The sequence below is a fragment of the Daphnia pulex genome, chromosome 2, assembly GCF_021134715.1.
Source record: "Daphnia pulex isolate KAP4 chromosome 2, ASM2113471v1".
In the NCBI taxonomy this organism is placed as follows: Eukaryota; Metazoa; Arthropoda; class Branchiopoda; order Diplostraca; family Daphniidae; genus Daphnia; species Daphnia pulex.
The window spans coordinates 1311987-1328712 of NC_060018.1; the positions used below are offsets into that span (position 1 = coordinate 1311987).

Consider the following 16726-nt stretch of genomic DNA (forward strand, 5'->3'; position numbering starts at 1 on the left):
TTGTTGTAAAAGAAACACCACTTCTTGTGTGTGTTTGTTCAGGTTCATGACAGGAGGTCACGGCCAAATTCGGTTATTAGAGAAAGTGTCGCCCCGACCTCAACCCAGTTTCCGGGTAGTAGAGGAATCCATCTTTTCTTTTTGGGTGTTTGGGGTCCATGTCCGACAGATGCCCAGGGATGGAACCGAGTCTATATAAGCGATCGCCTACGTGAGAGTTCGTCTTGTCTCTCTCGAGCTTCATTCAACTCAAGACATAACGTTGGATTCTGTGCTGCCTACCTACTACTTTAACTCACCATGTTTGCGCCAAGGTAAATTCGGAGAAACATCCATTTCGATTTCTAGTTGAATTAAAAAAGCCTCTGATAAGGATTGACACTGTCCAGCTACACACACAGATCTAGGCTCTGGCTACATCAGTAGATTTATGTATGTGAGCTGGACGTCTATGTAGAAGCTGGGCGAGAGTTTCAAACGAGAGTCGGCATACATATTGATGCGCGCCACCATCTTATTCCATTTGAATTGCTAATCATTGTCGCTTTGATACTACCAACGTCTGAGTTAAGAGCATCGCCTGAGGAACAGATATATACATGTACATTTCGCAAAAGAATTCTCTCTCCTTTTACTCGCCGAATCGATATGTTTGTTATTATAAGAGAGTAGACTCGATGTTGACATTCAAAAAAGATAAGACGGGCTTTCTCTTCTTCTTTTCCCACGTTCTGATTATGTTCTATTATTCAAGATTACTCAATAGCGGCAGATGTTTCCTCCTGCTGCTGGTTGTGAGTGCGACCTTATTAATAGCCGATGGCCAACAACAACACAACAACAACAACAACCGATCAACGTTGTTGCGGTCCATGTCGCAAGTTCGTTCGGCTGCTTCCCCCGCAACGACCAGCAGTTCAAAGACCGTCAGACAGGAGGTAATGCGCCAACCATTTGTTTCAATACTTTTTCTGATTAATCCCAAACTGTATAAATCTGTGTCGGAAAAACTTAGCCATCGATTCTCGTTGGCGGCGTCAAATTAGCGCAGGAGCAGCAGCAAGTCGATCGAATTTCAACTCCGGATTTGGAACCACGTCCAACACTCACAATTCAGCCGGAGGATCGACTTAAACTCCGGCAAAGCGTCATGGATCTTAACAAGAGGAGAAGGGTGACGGCCATCAAACCGACCATGTCTCCCGATGTGATTTCCACTCCAAACGTGTACCACTTCTTCTCCAAGTAAGTCAAAAGAAAAAGCAACTTTTTTGTCAAATCCCAAGAGTCTACAGCGGTTGACAGTTTGAAGGGTATTTATACGATTCCGTTCCTACAACTTTTCTTTTTCACGAAAAAAAACAGGAAACGTTTCGAACGGGTACGGTCCAACTTGACAGTGACGACATCACCAACATCATCCACGACGGAAGCATCCGCTCCAGTTGTCACACAAGCTGCTTAAAGTAAAGAGTCTGAGACTTATCACATTTTGTCATATAAGACCACTGCGCACCGCTGTACAGATGATACAAAAGAGAAAGAACGGGAGAGAGTCCAACACGTTATTGTTCAGCCAGCACAATGGGGGGGGGGGGAAGGGTATGGCCGATGTCAATTTGTTTAAAAATTCGCGATCAATAAACTTGCGCCTTTCTTTAAATTCGAACAATAATTTGTATTTACACAAGAATTTTTTTAACAGAAACGAAACCAAAACCCCAAAAAGAGAAACTAAACTGTGATTGGGGGAAAAGGTTTTCAAGAATTCAACGGTGACTTGCTGAACCAATTTCATAGAGTGATGGGAGGAAAAAAAAATATATAAGCGATACTATATACTCTCCAGATTGATACAAATCCTCTTAATTATGTGCAATTAGCTAATTCCCTCTTTCCGTCTCTGAACCTATCGTTTTAAGCGCTTTGATATGACAACATGCAGACCAAAAATTTAAATAATAATAATAAAAAAAAGAAAGAAAATTTATGAAAAGAGGAAATACGACCGTCACCGGGGAGTGGTGGCAGTCGATCTGGCAAACAAGGCACAATCATCATCGCTAAGTTCGCAGTCAAACCGTAGAGTTGAATTTCTTCTTTTCCAAAGACCAACATGTTATTAGCTCGTCGTTTCTCGATTAAAAAAAGAGACAACGCATCTAGTCGAATGTAACCAAAAAATGTACAAAATTTTCTCCAAAACCAAAGTAATTGGTTTCTTAAAAAAAGATAATCAAAAGTGATGGAACAATTCCAACATAGGACTTATTGATGCAGCAAATAGTCATAATCCCCTGGCCTGCTGGAAGAACATCTAAATATAATTTTAAACGATTAAATTAGCATGGAAATCAACCAACAAAATCATTCACGGGTATCTCACCTTATAGTAGGATTTGAACAACTTCTGGTCAGATCTTAAAGCCATGCAAAATTCTTGCGACTGCTGCAGATTCAATTTCAATGTTGGCAAGTATTGAGTCTGAAGAAAAGTGATAAGTTCTTCATCTCCCTAAACGGAAAAATACGGAAAAGGTGTGAAAAGACAGTCGAATGCGAGTTTAACTAGAACAATCTCACCCTCTTTTCAAGGATGGCTCGAAGGCAAAGGGCACTTTCGCTGAGTGCCATCGTAGTCTGGGCGTCATTGAGGTCAAACGTGTCTCGCAGTGGGGCTAAAAAGCAGGCCGGAACGATTTGCTTGTAAACAAATTCGACAAACTCCGCTGGCCCATCTTTTCCACCCCAAATCTCCACTAACCGGCGGAGAGTAGAAAAACAAGTTTTCTGGGCCTGCAAAATCATACACAGTAAACATAATTTATGGGGTGACAGCCGGTAAGGTTATAAAATTCAGTTACTCACCACTGGATCTGGATAATCAACAGCTCCCTGAACGAGTGAGACAAGGACCTGTTGTAGAGTTGCAGGATCCTGGGAAGCCAACACTTCCATCAATCCACTGCCGACAATAGCGGCAACGAATGAGAAATAGGATCTTTGCAGTGACTGACGTTCTAGACGAGCTTCCTCGTCATTGACGGAAGCAGCCGAAGCGGCAAGAGCGTTAAAAATAGACGAGATGATAGGAGCAAAAGCCTGGGTCAAGAACGGCACAACTTGTTTCTGCAAACGAAAGAAAAAGTTAACTTGGTTTCAACAGAAATCAAGGAAGCATAAATACCTTGAATTTAGCTATGATCTGATTTATCAGTGGGATGTACTCAGCCAATGACTGAACGCTACTTGATTTGAGCAAAACTTGTGAAGCAGATGGAACAAAGGGAAGCAACTCTTCACCAAGACATACAGTCATTCGATGTAAATATTGTCTAAGACCAGCTTGAATTTCTGGGACGACCTCGGGAAGCTATTAATAGTAGAGGTGAAATATTAATATCACGTTCGACAGGCAATTACAAATCCTGCAATATTACTTGGATGGCACGAAGAAAGACTTCAAGGGCTTTCAGATACACCGACAAACACCCCGAAGCTTTGATATTCTGACTGTTGGTAAAAGCTTTCGAGCTCCAGGCAACAGCCGACATGGCATGAGAAAGACACTGGGCTAATATGGCCCTTCTTTTCTGGTTGGTTGCGTCAGCCGCCCCAACGGCATTAGGGGATTGAGGAGTGAGTCGAATAAGTTCTTCCAGCAGTACGGCAAACTTATCAAGAACCGGCGAAACAAGACTGTGCATCAAGTTTCTCTTTATCTGCATGAAAACACATTTTAATATTGATACAATGAATGACAATAAATAAAACGGATTTTTTCTCCTCAATTACCTCTGCGTCAAAGTTTCCTGACGTAATTAAAAGTCCTGCCGTTTCAAAAATAAACAGTTGGTCGTCATGTGTGAGCAATGCCGTCTGGGGTCCACTTTCAACAGGAATGAGTACCAAGAGATCCTGCAGTCGACGGAGCACATCCTCAGTATAATCCGTCATGTGGGTTCTAAATAGAGATCAATAATGGTAACATGACGACCTATAACGAGAAACGGGAGTAATCCTTTACTTGACCGCACGAACGAAGCGTGAGAAGAGGTAGGCCACTCGACTACGGACTTTAGGGTTCGCATGTCTCATGCCTCCTTGGTCTAAGAAGGCCACCAGAGTCGGAGCAACAAACTGGGGTTCAACCAGGAAAAATTTCTCGTAGCGAACGACTAGTTCAAAGAAGCATAGAGTCACAGCGGGGTGTGGGTAATTGCTCACTCCGCAAGACAGAAGTGACTGCATCATTGGCTGAAGCGCCGATGCCTTGGCCTAATTGAAATTCAGGGAAATTTGTTAATGTTAAAGCGGACAACAGATAAAGACTAAACTTACCGAGTCTCCAGAAAAATGATTCCCGTGAGAAACGGGGAGCGCTTCGCCCAACTGGTAAAGGAAAGTAAGGGCAGCCTCAACTTCAGCGAAAGACGAGGTTTGCCAACGGGGTAATGTCATATTAACCAAATCTCGTACACGGTTCAAAACTAAATCACGATCGAGGACTGCTACGTTGTCGAACAACGTTCTGAGCTGCTTTCTGTTATGTAAGAACATAAAAACTCAGAAAAATCATCGTTATAGATGTAAGACTTGTTCATACCTGTATTCAAGAAAAATGGCTTCCTCTTCACCATCACGATCAAAGTAAAAGCCTTCATCATATTTAGTCTTTTCGAATATGATAAACAGAAGATTTTCCACTTGCTGTCGTTCTGTTTCGTTGAGCGCCGCTTTCTGCTTCAACATCTGTAACAAAAAGTGTTGGTTTGATAAATTTCTAACTTAATTGTTTAATATCTGATTACCTGAACATATTCTTTCACAAATTCCATCACACTAGCAGAAACATCATCATCTGAATGGCTTAAAAACCGGAAACAAAGAGGAATCTTCGATTCAAGTAGTTGCATCACAGCACATGCGCTATCATTATCACCAGCTTTCTTAAGCCTGTATCAAAATTCAAATGTGTAATTGAAATTTAAGACAAGACCAAAATGTGAATTACTTTGTCCAACTGAGAGCCATCTGCAATCCAATGCAATTGATAAGACGAGCTAATTTGCACAAGTAATCGACATCCTCCTCCTACATAAACATGTTGTTAGAATAATAATAATAATAATAATAACATAATTATAATAATAAATACCATGTCTATGTTCAGAATCCCAGCAGAGTCTAACACTGAAAAAAGCGATTCGACGAGCTTTATCTTTGCAACCGGATCCATTCCTTTTGCGACAATGTCGTGAAGGCAATCGGCAGCAGCCTCTCGCAAAGGCTGTTCACGCAAAAATCGAACAAGAAGGTCCACAAATCGCATGTTAGCTATCAGGTCAATGTTGATCCACGCGATGTATGCACCAACAATTTCTAATGTTTGGCATACCAAATCGGTATTCGACGTTTCATAAACCGACTATTAATAAAAGAGAGGTTAATGACGGTAAATGAAACTGAAATAATATTACATACCAAGATATGGTACCAAGAGTCCACAAGGGAATCCACACAAGTTTCTCGCATGTGGTCCTTGATTAAAGTGTTACGGTCGGCTTCTTCTTTAGAGTGCAAAATTTCCCGGTCCACAACTTCCGAGTCTATGGCCAGAAGAACGCGAAGGTAAAGATCTATCGCGTGTGGACCCAGAGAAAGAGTTTGCAACAAGTCAGTGAAGAAGTTGGGCCAGCGCTTGGGATAGTCACAAACAAACACCAAGGCAAATATTTGTGCTGCTTTATTCCTGATGAAAACCTTGTCTTGTACAGGTTGCGAGACCTAATATACCAATAACAAATAATGTAAAATCAGAAGTTTTGGACAATGTATAAAATATTAAACCTTTCAAGATGTACTAAAAGCACGAGTTGTCTATTATTTAAAATAATAATCATTTATACCTGTAACTGAATCCATTGGCTGAGAAAGTGTTTCATTGCTTGCTGTTGAGATGGAGAACTCTTTTGATAGGACTGTTTAATGAAGACTTCAATAACTTGAAGGGCAAAAAACTTGACATGATCGTTTAAACTTGGTCCAGCAGCATTTGTATTAATGAGAGTATTAGTTGCTAGTTGCCAGCCAGTGTCTGAAGATTTGAGTTGCTCAAAGTACGCCAATGCCTTTTAAAATATTCCAGTTTATAGGTGGTACTCTACAGAAACAATGTGAATGTATTCTACATACCCGAGATTGTGCATTGGCATCCGAAGGGTTGGATAAAAACTGGAGTAATTGAAGATCCATGATGTTGCACTTGTTGTTGATGAATTAGTAGATTAAATGATATTACTAAACGGGTTCAATCTGCTCATCAGTGACGTGCCGTGAATCGGCCAGCACGTGGACCAGAGAACATCGATAGTTATGTTTAATTAAACCACATGCACCACTTTTCAGGGTATACCTTTACAGTCCATTCCAACCCCAATTGAACAATATTCCACTATCTTGTGAAATACGAAGAATTTCGCGATTCGTAAAAACCACGTTGCTGGTTTCATCAGTCTTGTCAGTTTTTCCAATCCAAAATGTTTAGTTTACTTGACAGAAGATGTACCTCATAACCGCCACGGCTTCACGGGAATTTTTGGTTCGGCAACCACTTGTCCAAGAATGCAGTTGGCTTGAGGCGTTATCGGCGTTTTTAATTCATTTTCAAAGATGAACACTGTATGTTATACATGAACTCGCATTTCATTGAAATTAGTTTAGAAGTTCATTTTCTGTATTTTGACGTTTAATTGATTTACTTTGTCATAATTAAGGAACGCTATTCGAATTCGCGACAACGTTATACACTATCTATCAATCAAAATGAGTGAAATACAGTTTAATTGCATTATAACTTTTTTTTAAACAAAATTGTGTATTTCAAAAACAAATATTTCGAAAAGCCAGCAAAAATAGTTATACTTTAATTTTTGCAATGATGAAAACCAAATATTTACGGAAATCGTGAAACTGCTCGACCCACTAGATGTGTTTAGGGTTGCAACATTCTAGTAGTCGTCATTTTCTCTCGGAAACTTCTTCCCTTGTGTCTCTTCAGGATCAAGTCTTTTCCGGTTTGTCGAAAACACGTTCACTAACCTAGCTGAAAATGAAGGCCAGCGGTTTGGTAAGTAAATTATTGCTTAATGTTCAGTTTATTATAAGCCCTTTAAGCCAAAAACGAGTAGAATCTGTAGTATTTGAGTGAAAAACATTTTCTCAACTTAGAGAATGTGAAAAAGTATGAAAGTGTTGGTAGAACCGGCTGTCAATACGACGAGGTTTGCCCCACATGGGAAACTGAATCTTGCAATTTAACTTAGTATATAATCTAGTTGGAATTCCAACGATTCGAATTGTGTAGTAAACTACTTTCGTATTGTCCAATAATTTAGTTGATAATTTAAAAGTAAGCTGTGTAAATGGGTGCTTGAGCTACCCTTTTGATTGGCTAGTTGTAAGGCATGTTTCTTATGTTTCATTGTTTCATAATTGTTTTATATTAATTACAGTTGAAGGAATACAAAGTCGTCGGGCGCAAGCTCGCGTCGGAGAAGGAACCCAATCCTCCTCTGTACAGAATGAGGATCTTTGCACCAGATCATATTGTTGCCAAGTCACGTTTCTGGTATTTCTTGCGCCAATTGCGTAAATTCAAGAAAGCTACTGGTGAAATTGTCAGCTGTCAGATGGTATGGGTTCTTACTTTATAACTTGTATGAACTTTTAAACAGTCCTATTTCAATCCATTAGGTTCATGACAAGAGCCCACTGAAGGTTAAGAACTTTGGTATCTGGCTTCGTTATGACTCTCGCTCTGGTACTCACAACATGTACCGTGAGTACAGAGACTTGACTGTCTCTGCTGCTGTTACACAGTGCTATCGTGATATGGGAGCCCGTCATCGCGCTCGCGCTCATGCCATTCAGGTTTTTAGCTTTTAAAATATAAATTCATGTGATATTACTGTGAACTTCTTGTCTGTCAGCAATGTTTTGTTCTGTCACTAATGTTTGTGTTATACTATTTACAGATCATTCGAGTGGAGGAGGTGGCTAACGACAAGTGCCGTCGCCCACATGTCAAGCAGTTCCATGATTCTACTATTAGATTCCCACTTCCCCACAGGGCTAACACCATCGATATGCCCGAACTGTCTTACCGCAAGCCCAAAACTTACTTCGGTTAAAAAACGGCAATTTTGTACGGGATTGTACGTGGAACATCCACTTGGCTATAAATACAAGAAAGAATTTCATAGCCTCAAAACTGTGTACTGTAATTTTACTTCTAGTGGAAATTTATTTTGCTACTTACAAACTTAATAATTTTTTAAAAGAAAATAGCAGTCTTTAAATCTAATTTTAAAATTGCAAATTAAATTTTACTCATTCTTCTACAACATCAATATTTTGAAAAAAGTAAAATAGAGAATTATTACTTTTTATTACAAATGGCAACATTTAATTTAAGCATTTTGTTTGAGGGGATGCTCAGCACAATAACCCTTATTTTGGAAAATGGTCGTGGCAATTTTCTTTAAAGATAAATCTTGAGTAAATTGCTCCCCTGCAAATAATTCTGAAATGAACCGTTCACAACGTATATCGGCGTCAACACAAAACGAGTTGGCCAACTCAAGCTGTAGAAAAAATAATTACGAAATTATTATCATTTTAAAATACTTCTATGGGTAAAATAATTACTTCATGTTCTGCGTTTCGTAAGCCGATACAATACGCCCGAGATGATCTGCTCAGAACAGCAGTCATGGCAAACAAATCTATAGCAACATCAGCCACTCGCCGAAGATCCATTTGCTTAGTGCTCACTTCCTTCCCATGTCGAGACAATAAAATTTCTACTGCCATTTCAAACTGCAAAACACGTTTTTCTAATAATTCCGAAGGTCTCTAAACAACGAAAAAAAAATGTAGAAAAATATAATAGCAAAACATTAAGTAAAACTCTTTACCTTTAGACTAGGATGCAAAAAGCTTTCCAAGTGAAGATTAAGGCTAGGGTTTTGGGGGTTCCTTCGAAATCGTTCCCACATTTTCTTAACTACGAATCCGGGATTGGCAGTAGGATTACGCACTTTACGAACCATCTCTGAAAGACTTTTTCCTGCATGCTGAAGACCTACAAGTAGCATAAGATATTATTTCCTCGTGACATTGTTGCAATTTAGCTTACCTAACAGAGAGATGAGAATACGTAGAATTTCGTTGGTTCCCTCGAAAATGAGCAAGATTCGAGCGTCTCTCAAAAAACGCTCATATGGATAATCTTTCATATAGCCTAACCCTCCCAGAATCTGTAAACATTCACTAGTGCAATTCCAAACAGCCTCTGAGCTAAAAACCTGCAAAATAATTGGATTTAATGAGAAATCGAAGATGTAAAATAAATGTAACTAGATAAACACTTCGGATTCATAATACCTTAACCATGGCTGCCTCCATAGCGCAATCTGGTTCCTCGTACGTGTCTAGCATTCCTATAAATACATATTTTAGAAATTTCGTTTAAAAAAACTGTAAATTTTTTCACTGAAGGCTTAAGGTTCACCTGAGGTAAGATACGCCATTGATTCCATGGCGTAGATGGTAACAGCCATTTTCGCAAATTTTTCTTGAATTAGTTCGAATTCCATTAGCGGTTTGCCAAATTGCTTGCGATTTATCGCATGTTCGGCAGACCAACCAACAAGTTTTTTTAACATTCCTTTAAAGAAAATCCAAACCAATTAGGATTTCATATTAAATTGAATATAAACTAGTAAAACGTAATTATAACAACCTGCTCCTGAACTACCCATGCTGAACCTCCCCGAATTTAAAATATTCAATGCAATTTTGAATCCAGCGCCAACTTCCCCGAGTACATTCTCTTTCGGAATGGGCACATTTTCAAAAAATACCTGCCATAAAATGTTACCGGAATAAGCAAAACGTTCTAGTGTTAAGTAAATTTTCATCAAACTGATTACCTGACAAGTATTTGAGCCTCGAATACCAAGTTTATCCTCTGGCTTTCCGTGCGTCACTCCTCCAAAATTACGCTCAACCAGAAATGCGGTGACTCGATCCTCCATTTCGCCCGTTTTACCCCTCACCTTTTCCATTTAAAAATTTAGTTTAATTAATAAGGAAATGATTCAATGTATGAAAAGTGTTATTTACAGATGTTTTCGCGAATACTGTGAAAAAGTCGGCAATGCCACCATTTGATATCCAGATTTTGTTGCCATTCATGATCCAATGGTTACCATCATCGGATAAGACAGCTTTGGTCTGTAACACCCATAATGTAGATTTTTAGAAATTTAAACATTGGCAAATAATTTATAAAGGCCATGACATAACACAGCTATACCTGAACAGATGCAGCATCTGATCCACTGCCTGGTTCAGTGAGACAAAATGCGGCAACCCATTCACCTGTGGCTAAACGAGGTAGGTATTTAGCTTTTTGTTCTTCATTTCCAGCTATTAGTAGACCCTAGAAAAAATTTCCATTCATCACACAGTTAAAAGTTAATTGTGTTTTATTTAATAACATGCCTTGAGACCAATTGACTGATGAGCAGCAAGTGTTACTGCAACAGAAGAATCTATTGCTGTAATCTCAGCAATTCTTGCAAATTCAGTTGCATTAAATCCCAGACCACCATACTCTGTAGGTATCTGTTGTCCAAACAACCCCAATGCTTTGAGTCCATCCAAAGTTTCTTTTGGGATCTTTCCCTCAGCATCAATTTTTTTTGAATCAATTGCCTCAAAGAATTTTTCAACTGGAGCAACCATTTCATCCAACATCTGAAGTCTCTCCTTATCAAGAACTTCAGGGAAAGCCAAAATTTCATTATCAAACTTTCCTAAAAACAAGTTTTTACCAAAGGGAGGTCGTTGAAGCTTTTTGACTACATTTGTTGCGTCTGTTTGGGGTGCTTTGTACTCTTTAATATCCTATATCATCACAAACACAATACATACATGGTTTAGACAGAAAATTCAATAATTATTAAATGACCCACCTTATCATACACTGATGCAGAACTAGACAAGTAGGCTGTTTGAAAATAATGGGATTTCGACACATGTCTCAAAACGGGCATCCATGATTTCGAAGTTAAGAACTTGTAAGAGGCCATCGCTCTGAATTATACTTGAACAATGAAATACTTTTTACAATGAAATACTAAATGGAGCTGGTTTTAAATCGACTGATAAGGTGATCTAGTTTTTATATCAATTATCTCAAGGCAAACTTAACAGTTAACACCGGCTGTACAGAGCAGACGATACTTGGGAATTTCCATTGGGATTTTCCGCTTTTTAGCAAAATATTTGTTTATGTCCGTTGAGTGACATCTATCAAGTCAAAATTAATCGAGGAAAAAATCAAGATTTCAATTTGCGATTTTACAGAAATTGATGCGCAACGAAAAATTATGTTTTTTCTGTTAATAGAATTTAAAAAAGTGACGTCAGGTGATAAAAAGCAACATAAGAGCTTAACTGAAAGCGGATAAAATACTGTTCGAACAGCTAACACGTAATCAAGGATTACTTGCGTCAGGGGTATGGAGAGGCTCTTCATGCCCATGCTTGCGTTAAAATACCGACAAAAAGTAATACACAACATTATCTGTGTATTTGAAAAAAAAAGCTCTTGGATTACAATAAGAGACAGATTATAAACCTCTTTTTGTCGCAGTTAACAGGTTTGATACTGAGCCAATAGTTTGAAAATGGTTATAGATCACTTTTTGTTCATCTCTGTCATACGAAACAGTAGAGCCCGTACAATGATTTTAATCCTTAACAAAACATTTAATGTTAAAAAATGTCGGTAATATATGAGGATAGCTTGCTTAGTCGATATATCAACAATAAAAAGACGATTCACCATAGAATAAAAAGTTTTGCTCCACAAGAATGGCATGAACACCTCGTAGGTTTGCCACAATAAAGTTTAGTGTAAAACAGAAATAGATGTATGATTTGAATTCCTTCCTGTCACAAATCTTCATCGCGAATATCTTCAAATGCATGATTCTCGATTCGGGCTTCTTCGAAAGAATGATTTCTTCCATTACGAAATCGGACACGAATACTTTCTTTGAGTCCCAATGATTTTTTAACAGGATCCTACAAACAAAATGTTAATCTAATGATCAATTTTGCAACAAATTTATTCGTACCTTAGAAATTCTAGTCTTCCCCGTTGACTCAGAAATGCAGAGCAAATTTCCGTGCTTTCCCAAGAATGTAAGTTTCTGAATCACTTCATCTGCCAACTAAAAAAACCAATGGATTCAGAATTTATTTCACCTGAAATAAGTACCAAAAGTGAATTACCTGAGGGAAGCTGCTGCCGCCACCCCCATCTTGCTGCTTTCGCATCAACTCTTCAACCATACTTTGTAAGCATAAAGAAAGAAAAATGACTTGGGTGCTATCTACTGTGATCCATTGTAGCCGATCTTTAGACAAAAGATATTCAAAGGACAACTCCAATTTAGGATGATCTACATTGTGTTCCTAATAAAGATTACGTTGAAATAATTAAAAAGTAATTTTTTAATAGAATTATGTGTTTTACCTGGACAATTGTGGTAATTCTCCAAGAGCGCATGCGTGTTACTCGAAACGATCTTTCTGTAAGATCAGGATAGCAAAAAACTAATTCCTTGTTCAGAGCGTAGATAGATACAGGAGTACGGGTTGTTGGAAAGTCAGTTAAACAGGGTAAGAAGTTAACGCCTCCGTAAAATCGAATCTGTCGTGCCAGCTTCATTACCTATTTAGAAAATATGCGGGTAAATTAAATTACGTTATAACAAATGGGTCTAAAAATATTTACTTCATGCTGCTTGTCTTGATCTATTAATCTTTTCAGAGATATGAGCTGTTGTTCATTAGGTTGTATCCAATATCTTTTATGGTCATCTCGGAATTGATTATAAACCAGCTTGGTTCCAATGGGACTTTTTAACAATTCATCGTCATAAATAGAATCCCAATAGCTTTAAATACAAAGACAAATTTTAATTATTTTTGATAAAGGAAAATTATTGGTTCAAATATACCTTTTCCTCATAACAAGGCTTGCGCTTTCACCGGAAAGTTTCACAGCTAAGAACGGCGATTCATAATTTAAGAGTCTTCTGACCACTACGTTAAAAATAAGAATTGAGTATTAAGTAATGAGTTTAGAATAGTCTAAACACTTACAGCAATATTGGTTAAATTCATTAGCATCTTGAATGAAAAGAGCAAAATAATCAGCCAACTCTTCTGGAAGTCCAACATGCTGAGCAACTTTCTAAAATGAGAAAACAGAAACAATACATAAACTTGTCTAGGAAAAAAAAAATTTAAAAAGCTTGCTACCTTTATAACGGAACTAGTCTCTTGAATTGGTGTGACTGGAATGGAAATTACTTCTTCTCCAGGTAAAGTAATCCTTATGTGAATAATTTTTTGGTCATCACTAGATAAGTGAGTTTCATTTTGAGCCATGCGGAGGAAAGCATGAAAAAAGGTGCTACTGCTGATTCTATGATCCAGTGCAACTAAAAATAAAAAGTAAATATAACAATATTTTAACTTGTGCATGTGTTATAATAATAATAATCAAGTATATATTACTTGATTGCAAGTATTTTTCCAGGTATAGTCTACGCTCCTCAAGCTGGAGGGTTGTCAATGGAAGTAGTTTTTTAGAAGGAAATTCTGGTATGGTATCATGACTGAATAGCTTCTTCAACTGGTCATGAAGGTGTCTAAGTTGTTTGTACCGAAGAGTACAATGATGGTTTCCATTGATGTGAACATGATATCCCTAAAAGAAAATGAACTTTTTGATAAGACTTTCTGTTTTTAAGCTAAACAACCACATGTTAACCATAATTAGTTTAAAGAGTGAGAGAGAGAGACAGAATAACTCGAGCTATTCGAAGTAACGCTTTACCTGATAATAACTTCCGTCTTTGTCCTGAAGATTTTCTGTTTCTGGAATAGAAAAATGCATGGCTTTATCGCAGTTACTCCATGCAAATATTCCTATCTCACAACGAGTTAAATATCCAATTAACTAAACTATAACAGCTATAACACACACCACCTAAAAATTCGGAACTAGCCAAGTACCGTTTTTGTTTTGAGAGGCGTCTGCTAGACTGACTGGACAACAGCGTTGTAAACTATTTGCATTGCATTTCTATCTTTGGTGTTGTTTTTTTTTTTGGTCCGATTGTTACATACTTACATCATGCTAAGATGCTATACTAGTGGCATCCAGATCCGGTACAGTTAGAACTCAGAAAGCATAACAGAGCATACAGTAAATATATAACTGGATGATGTGGAAAAATAAATTTTTGTATCTATTTCCTCCTTCCATGCCGCAAAATTTAGAAAGAAAAATTTTACTGTTACCTATTTGATTGTGTAGCTATTAACTAAACATTTCTCAATAATAAACGCGTTGAAACTTGTTCCGAACACACCAAACTTTAAATGGGAAGCAGCGTAAAAAAAAATGTCACACATAGTCGAGGACTCCCGGTCTCCCCTACTCTACAAATATTAAAAAAAAAGAATAACTCTATACTATAACAATAAGAAATACCGGTCCTTTACAAATTACCCCTTTGCTTCGTGCGGCTTTTGCAATAGTGAATTTACTGCCGTACTGGCTCCCATCATGAATGAATTTAGTTTTGTAATTAATTTGACTGCACCCTAATCATTGACAATTCGAATACGAACACCTCTTAGTGACGTATTCTCCTTCTTATAATTTAAACGAACAATAATATAATTTAATTTTCATCAATATAATTTATCGAACAACTTTCGATGTGGAAAAATAAATTTGTGTATTTATTTCCTCCTTCCATGCCGCAAAATTTAGGAAGAAAAAGGTTACTGTGACTATTTGATTATTTAGCTATTAACTAAACATTTCTCAATAATACACTTGTTGAAACTTGTTCCGAACATGTTTTATATTTTTTTGTGTGCAGCAACATTTTATTCAACCATAAGTTTGCCACATAAACCATTGAATTTCGGCATCGTGTATTAAAGAGGATATATATATATTGGGATTTAGTCTATGCTCAAACTCTTTAGTACATGCTTGACAATGAACGCAAATAAAGTAAAGCCTGCAATCACAACAACATTTGCTAGTAGTCCAGGGTAATCCACCCGACCCACTCGACGATCACCAAGGAATGGTAGAGGGTTGTTTCCGCTCTCTGTGCTAAGAATAGTAGGTAGTGAAGATTTTGTTGCCATTTCGACAGCAGCTTTCCTTAGCTCAATCTCTTTTTGGATTTTCTGTGAAAGAACAATAATTTATTTGGTGATGAGCTTATTGCACTATTTGGGTATTTTTTACTATTGCAATATCTGGAAATAGTTCATTGAAAATTTTATCTCCAAGATTGAATTTCAGACTTTGCTCAGCAAGACATCTCTTTTCATGGTCAGTGGTTTCAATGCTTCCCAAAGTAGGACTCTTTTCCAGCTGTAACAAAATGGATTTCAAAATATGAATTGATGCATTTCAACAATAATTTTAGGCAGTAATTTACCATAAAACTCAATAATCCTGTCAAAATAGTTGATACACTCCAAGCCTGTTGACATATTCAATATAATCATGTGATGTTTAAAAACAACAATATAGTAATTGTGAAAAGCTTACTGGATTCCATGAATCTGGGTGAAAGTCACTGATTGATAAGCACAACCTTAACATGAAATGCACAAATAAAGATATAAGTAACTTTTCATTCATGTTAACAAATAACTATAGGATGCATTCTGAATAATAAAAATATTTTTGCATGTTGAATTTCAAAGTAACTTTTACTGCTTTTACCAAAACTCTTATTGTTCAAAGAATTTCGAAAAACTGATATACATATGTATAACAGCTTTCGAGTTTGATGTTGACATCATTACCTTGTATTGGGCTTGAACCTGTGTATACAAAAAAAAAATGAAGATGAATGATTTTGTGGTTGAAAATGAAATTTTTATCTTGATTACCTTCCATTCGGAGTGATCATATAAATACCTAGGATACATAAAAACTTTTATAAAAAGATTGTCTGTTCCACAGTTCAGATAAGGTTTGAACATACTTGGAGGCTTGAATGGAAATTCAGCGGGGAACAAGAGTTTTCCGTGATAGTATCCTCCTTCGTAAGGCGAATTTTCAGGACCGCTTACGACATAATGCCACTCTAAAATGTTTGACGGTAAGGGTTCTGCAACAACATAAGGAATAGGGTCCTTTTTCAAACGTAAATAGTCCTGTTTCAAACGTGATGTCGCGCTATTATTGTGTTTACTCATTCTACAGTACGACCTAGACTTGATAATAGATTTTATAATCTGAAGTAGAAAGTAGAAACGTTCGGTTTGTGGAAGTCAAAATTGATCCATGACGATTGACAAACGCAGACGACTTTCATTCAAGGTGTTCGGTAAACAAGGCCTGCGCTCCGTTCGGGGGTGGGGTCGAACCATCGCTATTAAACATTAAAACGTTGTTTTTTAGTTTGTCTCTAAATGATTTTGCATAGCAATTATTTTTTTTTTACACACCATAAAAAACGAATTTCACGGTTGAATAACAAACACAAACAGCAACCATTTGTAAAAGGGAACTCAAAAACCATCGCTAGATGGCTAG

General features: G+C 37.4%; 6 protein-coding genes across 6 annotated transcripts; 2 read left to right on the forward strand and 4 right to left on the reverse strand.

Moving 5' to 3' along the window:
• The first annotated feature begins 170 nt into the window (after nucleotides 1–170).
• Nucleotides 171–1592, forward strand: LOC124202894. The gene is made up of 4 exons (XM_046599396.1): nucleotides 171–314; nucleotides 755–938; nucleotides 1016–1245; nucleotides 1366–1592. Exons 1-4 carry the CDS (start codon nucleotides 301–303, stop codon nucleotides 1463–1465), a joined length of 528 nt encoding a protein of 175 aa, XP_046455352.1. The 5' UTR covers nucleotides 171–300; the 3' UTR covers nucleotides 1466–1592.
• Nucleotides 1593–1657: 65 nt separating this feature from the next.
• LOC124202771 (exportin-T-like) lies at nucleotides 1658–6591 on the reverse strand. The gene is made up of 17 exons (XM_046599195.1): nucleotides 6416–6591; nucleotides 6196–6315; nucleotides 5910–6131; nucleotides 5485–5787; nucleotides 5159–5428; nucleotides 5015–5094; nucleotides 4812–4956; nucleotides 4607–4752; nucleotides 4342–4543; nucleotides 4028–4278; nucleotides 3796–3964; nucleotides 3441–3722; nucleotides 3188–3373; nucleotides 2869–3129; nucleotides 2584–2796; nucleotides 2387–2515; nucleotides 1658–2317 (listed from the first exon to the last, which is right to left on the reverse strand). The coding sequence occupies exons 2-17, from the start codon at nucleotides 6253–6255 to the stop codon at nucleotides 2288–2290; spliced, it is 2949 nt and encodes a 982-aa protein (XP_046455151.1). The 5' UTR covers nucleotides 6256–6315; nucleotides 6416–6591; the 3' UTR covers nucleotides 1658–2287.
• Nucleotides 6592–6970: 379 nt separating this feature from the next.
• On the forward strand, nucleotides 6971–8272 carry LOC124200847 (60S ribosomal protein L18a-like). The gene is made up of 4 exons (XM_046597182.1): nucleotides 6971–7129; nucleotides 7515–7694; nucleotides 7756–7932; nucleotides 8037–8272. The coding sequence occupies exons 1-4, from the start codon at nucleotides 7112–7114 to the stop codon at nucleotides 8190–8192; spliced, it is 531 nt and encodes a 176-aa protein (XP_046453138.1). The 5' UTR covers nucleotides 6971–7111; the 3' UTR covers nucleotides 8193–8272.
• A 158-nt stretch (nucleotides 8273–8430) lies between these two features.
• Nucleotides 8431–11323, reverse strand: LOC124200831 (complex I assembly factor ACAD9, mitochondrial-like). Its single transcript, XM_046597158.1, has 12 exons — nucleotides 11043–11323; nucleotides 10570–10974; nucleotides 10382–10507; nucleotides 10189–10299; nucleotides 9996–10121; nucleotides 9806–9926; nucleotides 9575–9730; nucleotides 9448–9503; nucleotides 9200–9368; nucleotides 8979–9145; nucleotides 8710–8916; nucleotides 8431–8645 (listed from the first exon to the last, which is right to left on the reverse strand). Exons 1-12 carry the CDS (start codon nucleotides 11157–11159, stop codon nucleotides 8472–8474), a joined length of 1935 nt encoding a protein of 644 aa, XP_046453114.1. The 5' UTR covers nucleotides 11160–11323; the 3' UTR covers nucleotides 8431–8471.
• A 320-nt stretch (nucleotides 11324–11643) lies between these two features.
• LOC124200837 (sorting nexin-17-like) lies at nucleotides 11644–14195 on the reverse strand. The gene is made up of 10 exons (XM_046597170.1): nucleotides 13985–14195; nucleotides 13663–13855; nucleotides 13405–13586; nucleotides 13246–13336; nucleotides 13101–13185; nucleotides 12875–13037; nucleotides 12614–12811; nucleotides 12370–12552; nucleotides 12213–12308; nucleotides 11644–12159 (listed from the first exon to the last, which is right to left on the reverse strand). Exons 1-10 carry the CDS (start codon nucleotides 14042–14044, stop codon nucleotides 12028–12030), a joined length of 1383 nt encoding a protein of 460 aa, XP_046453126.1. The 5' UTR covers nucleotides 14045–14195; the 3' UTR covers nucleotides 11644–12027.
• Nucleotides 14196–15079: 884 nt separating this feature from the next.
• LOC124210295 (ubiquitin-conjugating enzyme E2 J2-like) lies at nucleotides 15080–16530 on the reverse strand. The gene is made up of 7 exons (XM_046608432.1): nucleotides 16173–16530; nucleotides 16078–16105; nucleotides 15991–16008; nucleotides 15731–15776; nucleotides 15618–15662; nucleotides 15422–15550; nucleotides 15080–15360 (listed from the first exon to the last, which is right to left on the reverse strand). The coding sequence occupies exons 1-7, from the start codon at nucleotides 16384–16386 to the stop codon at nucleotides 15127–15129; spliced, it is 714 nt and encodes a 237-aa protein (XP_046464388.1). The 5' UTR covers nucleotides 16387–16530; the 3' UTR covers nucleotides 15080–15126.
• Between the last annotated feature and the right edge of the window lie 196 nt (nucleotides 16531–16726).

What these genes read in the sequence shown, in the direction of transcription:
- LOC124202894 (XM_046599396.1), top strand. An exon ending in CAAAGACCGTCAGACAGGAG is followed by an intron (nt 939 to 1,015) that starts GTAATGCGCCAA and finishes GGAAAAACTTAG; the next exon opens with CCATCGATTCTCGTTGGCGG. An exon ending in GTGTACCACTTCTTCTCCAA is followed by an intron (nt 1,246 to 1,365) that starts GTAAGTCAAAAG and finishes GAAAAAAAACAG; the next exon opens with GAAACGTTTCGAACGGGTAC.
- LOC124202771 (XM_046599195.1), bottom strand. Translation starts at nt 6,255, where the DNA reads ATGGATCTTCAATTACTCCAGTTTTTATCCAACCCTTCGGATGCCAAT. An exon ending in ACTCTTGGTACCATATCTTG is followed by an intron (nt 5,429 to 5,484) that starts GTATGTAATATT and finishes TTTTATTAATAG; the next exon opens with TCGGTTTATGAAACGTCGAA. An exon ending in TCTTTCTTCGTGCCATCCAA is followed by an intron (nt 3,374 to 3,440) that starts GTAATATTGCAG and finishes TACTATTAATAG; the next exon opens with CTTCCCGAGGTCGTCCCAGA.
- LOC124200847 (XM_046597182.1), top strand. An exon ending in AAATTGTCAGCTGTCAGATG is followed by an intron (nt 7,695 to 7,755) that starts GTATGGGTTCTT and finishes TCAATCCATTAG; the next exon opens with GTTCATGACAAGAGCCCACT. An exon ending in CTCGCGCTCATGCCATTCAG is followed by an intron (nt 7,933 to 8,036) that starts GTTTTTAGCTTT and finishes TACTATTTACAG; the next exon opens with ATCATTCGAGTGGAGGAGGT.
- LOC124200831 (XM_046597158.1), bottom strand. Translation starts at nt 11,159, where the DNA reads ATGGCCTCTTACAAGTTCTTAACTTCGAAATCATGGATGCCCGTTTTG. An exon ending in CAGTATTCGCGAAAACATCT is followed by an intron (nt 10,122 to 10,188) that starts GTAAATAACACT and finishes TAAATGGAAAAG; the next exon opens with GTGAGGGGTAAAACGGGCGA. An exon ending in GAGGCTCAAATACTTGTCAG is followed by an intron (nt 9,927 to 9,995) that starts GTAATCAGTTTG and finishes ATTTTATGGCAG; the next exon opens with GTATTTTTTGAAAATGTGCC.
- LOC124200837 (XM_046597170.1), bottom strand. Translation starts at nt 14,044, where the DNA reads ATGCATTTTTCTATTCCAGAAACAGAAAATCTTCAGGACAAAGACGGA. An exon ending in AGACTAGTTCCGTTATAAAG is followed by an intron (nt 13,337 to 13,404) that starts GTAGCAAGCTTT and finishes TTCTCATTTTAG; the next exon opens with AAAGTTGCTCAGCATGTTGG. An exon ending in AGCCTTGTTATGAGGAAAAG is followed by an intron (nt 13,038 to 13,100) that starts GTATATTTGAAC and finishes TTGTATTTAAAG; the next exon opens with CTATTGGGATTCTATTTATG.
- LOC124210295 (XM_046608432.1), bottom strand. Translation starts at nt 16,386, where the DNA reads ATGAGTAAACACAATAATAGCGCGACATCACGTTTGAAACAGGACTAT. An exon ending in ACCCAGATTCATGGAATCCA is followed by an intron (nt 15,663 to 15,730) that starts GTAAGCTTTTCA and finishes ATATGTCAACAG; the next exon opens with GCTTGGAGTGTATCAACTAT. An exon ending in CAGGATTATTGAGTTTTATG is followed by an intron (nt 15,551 to 15,617) that starts GTAAATTACTGC and finishes ATTTTGTTACAG; the next exon opens with CTGGAAAAGAGTCCTACTTT.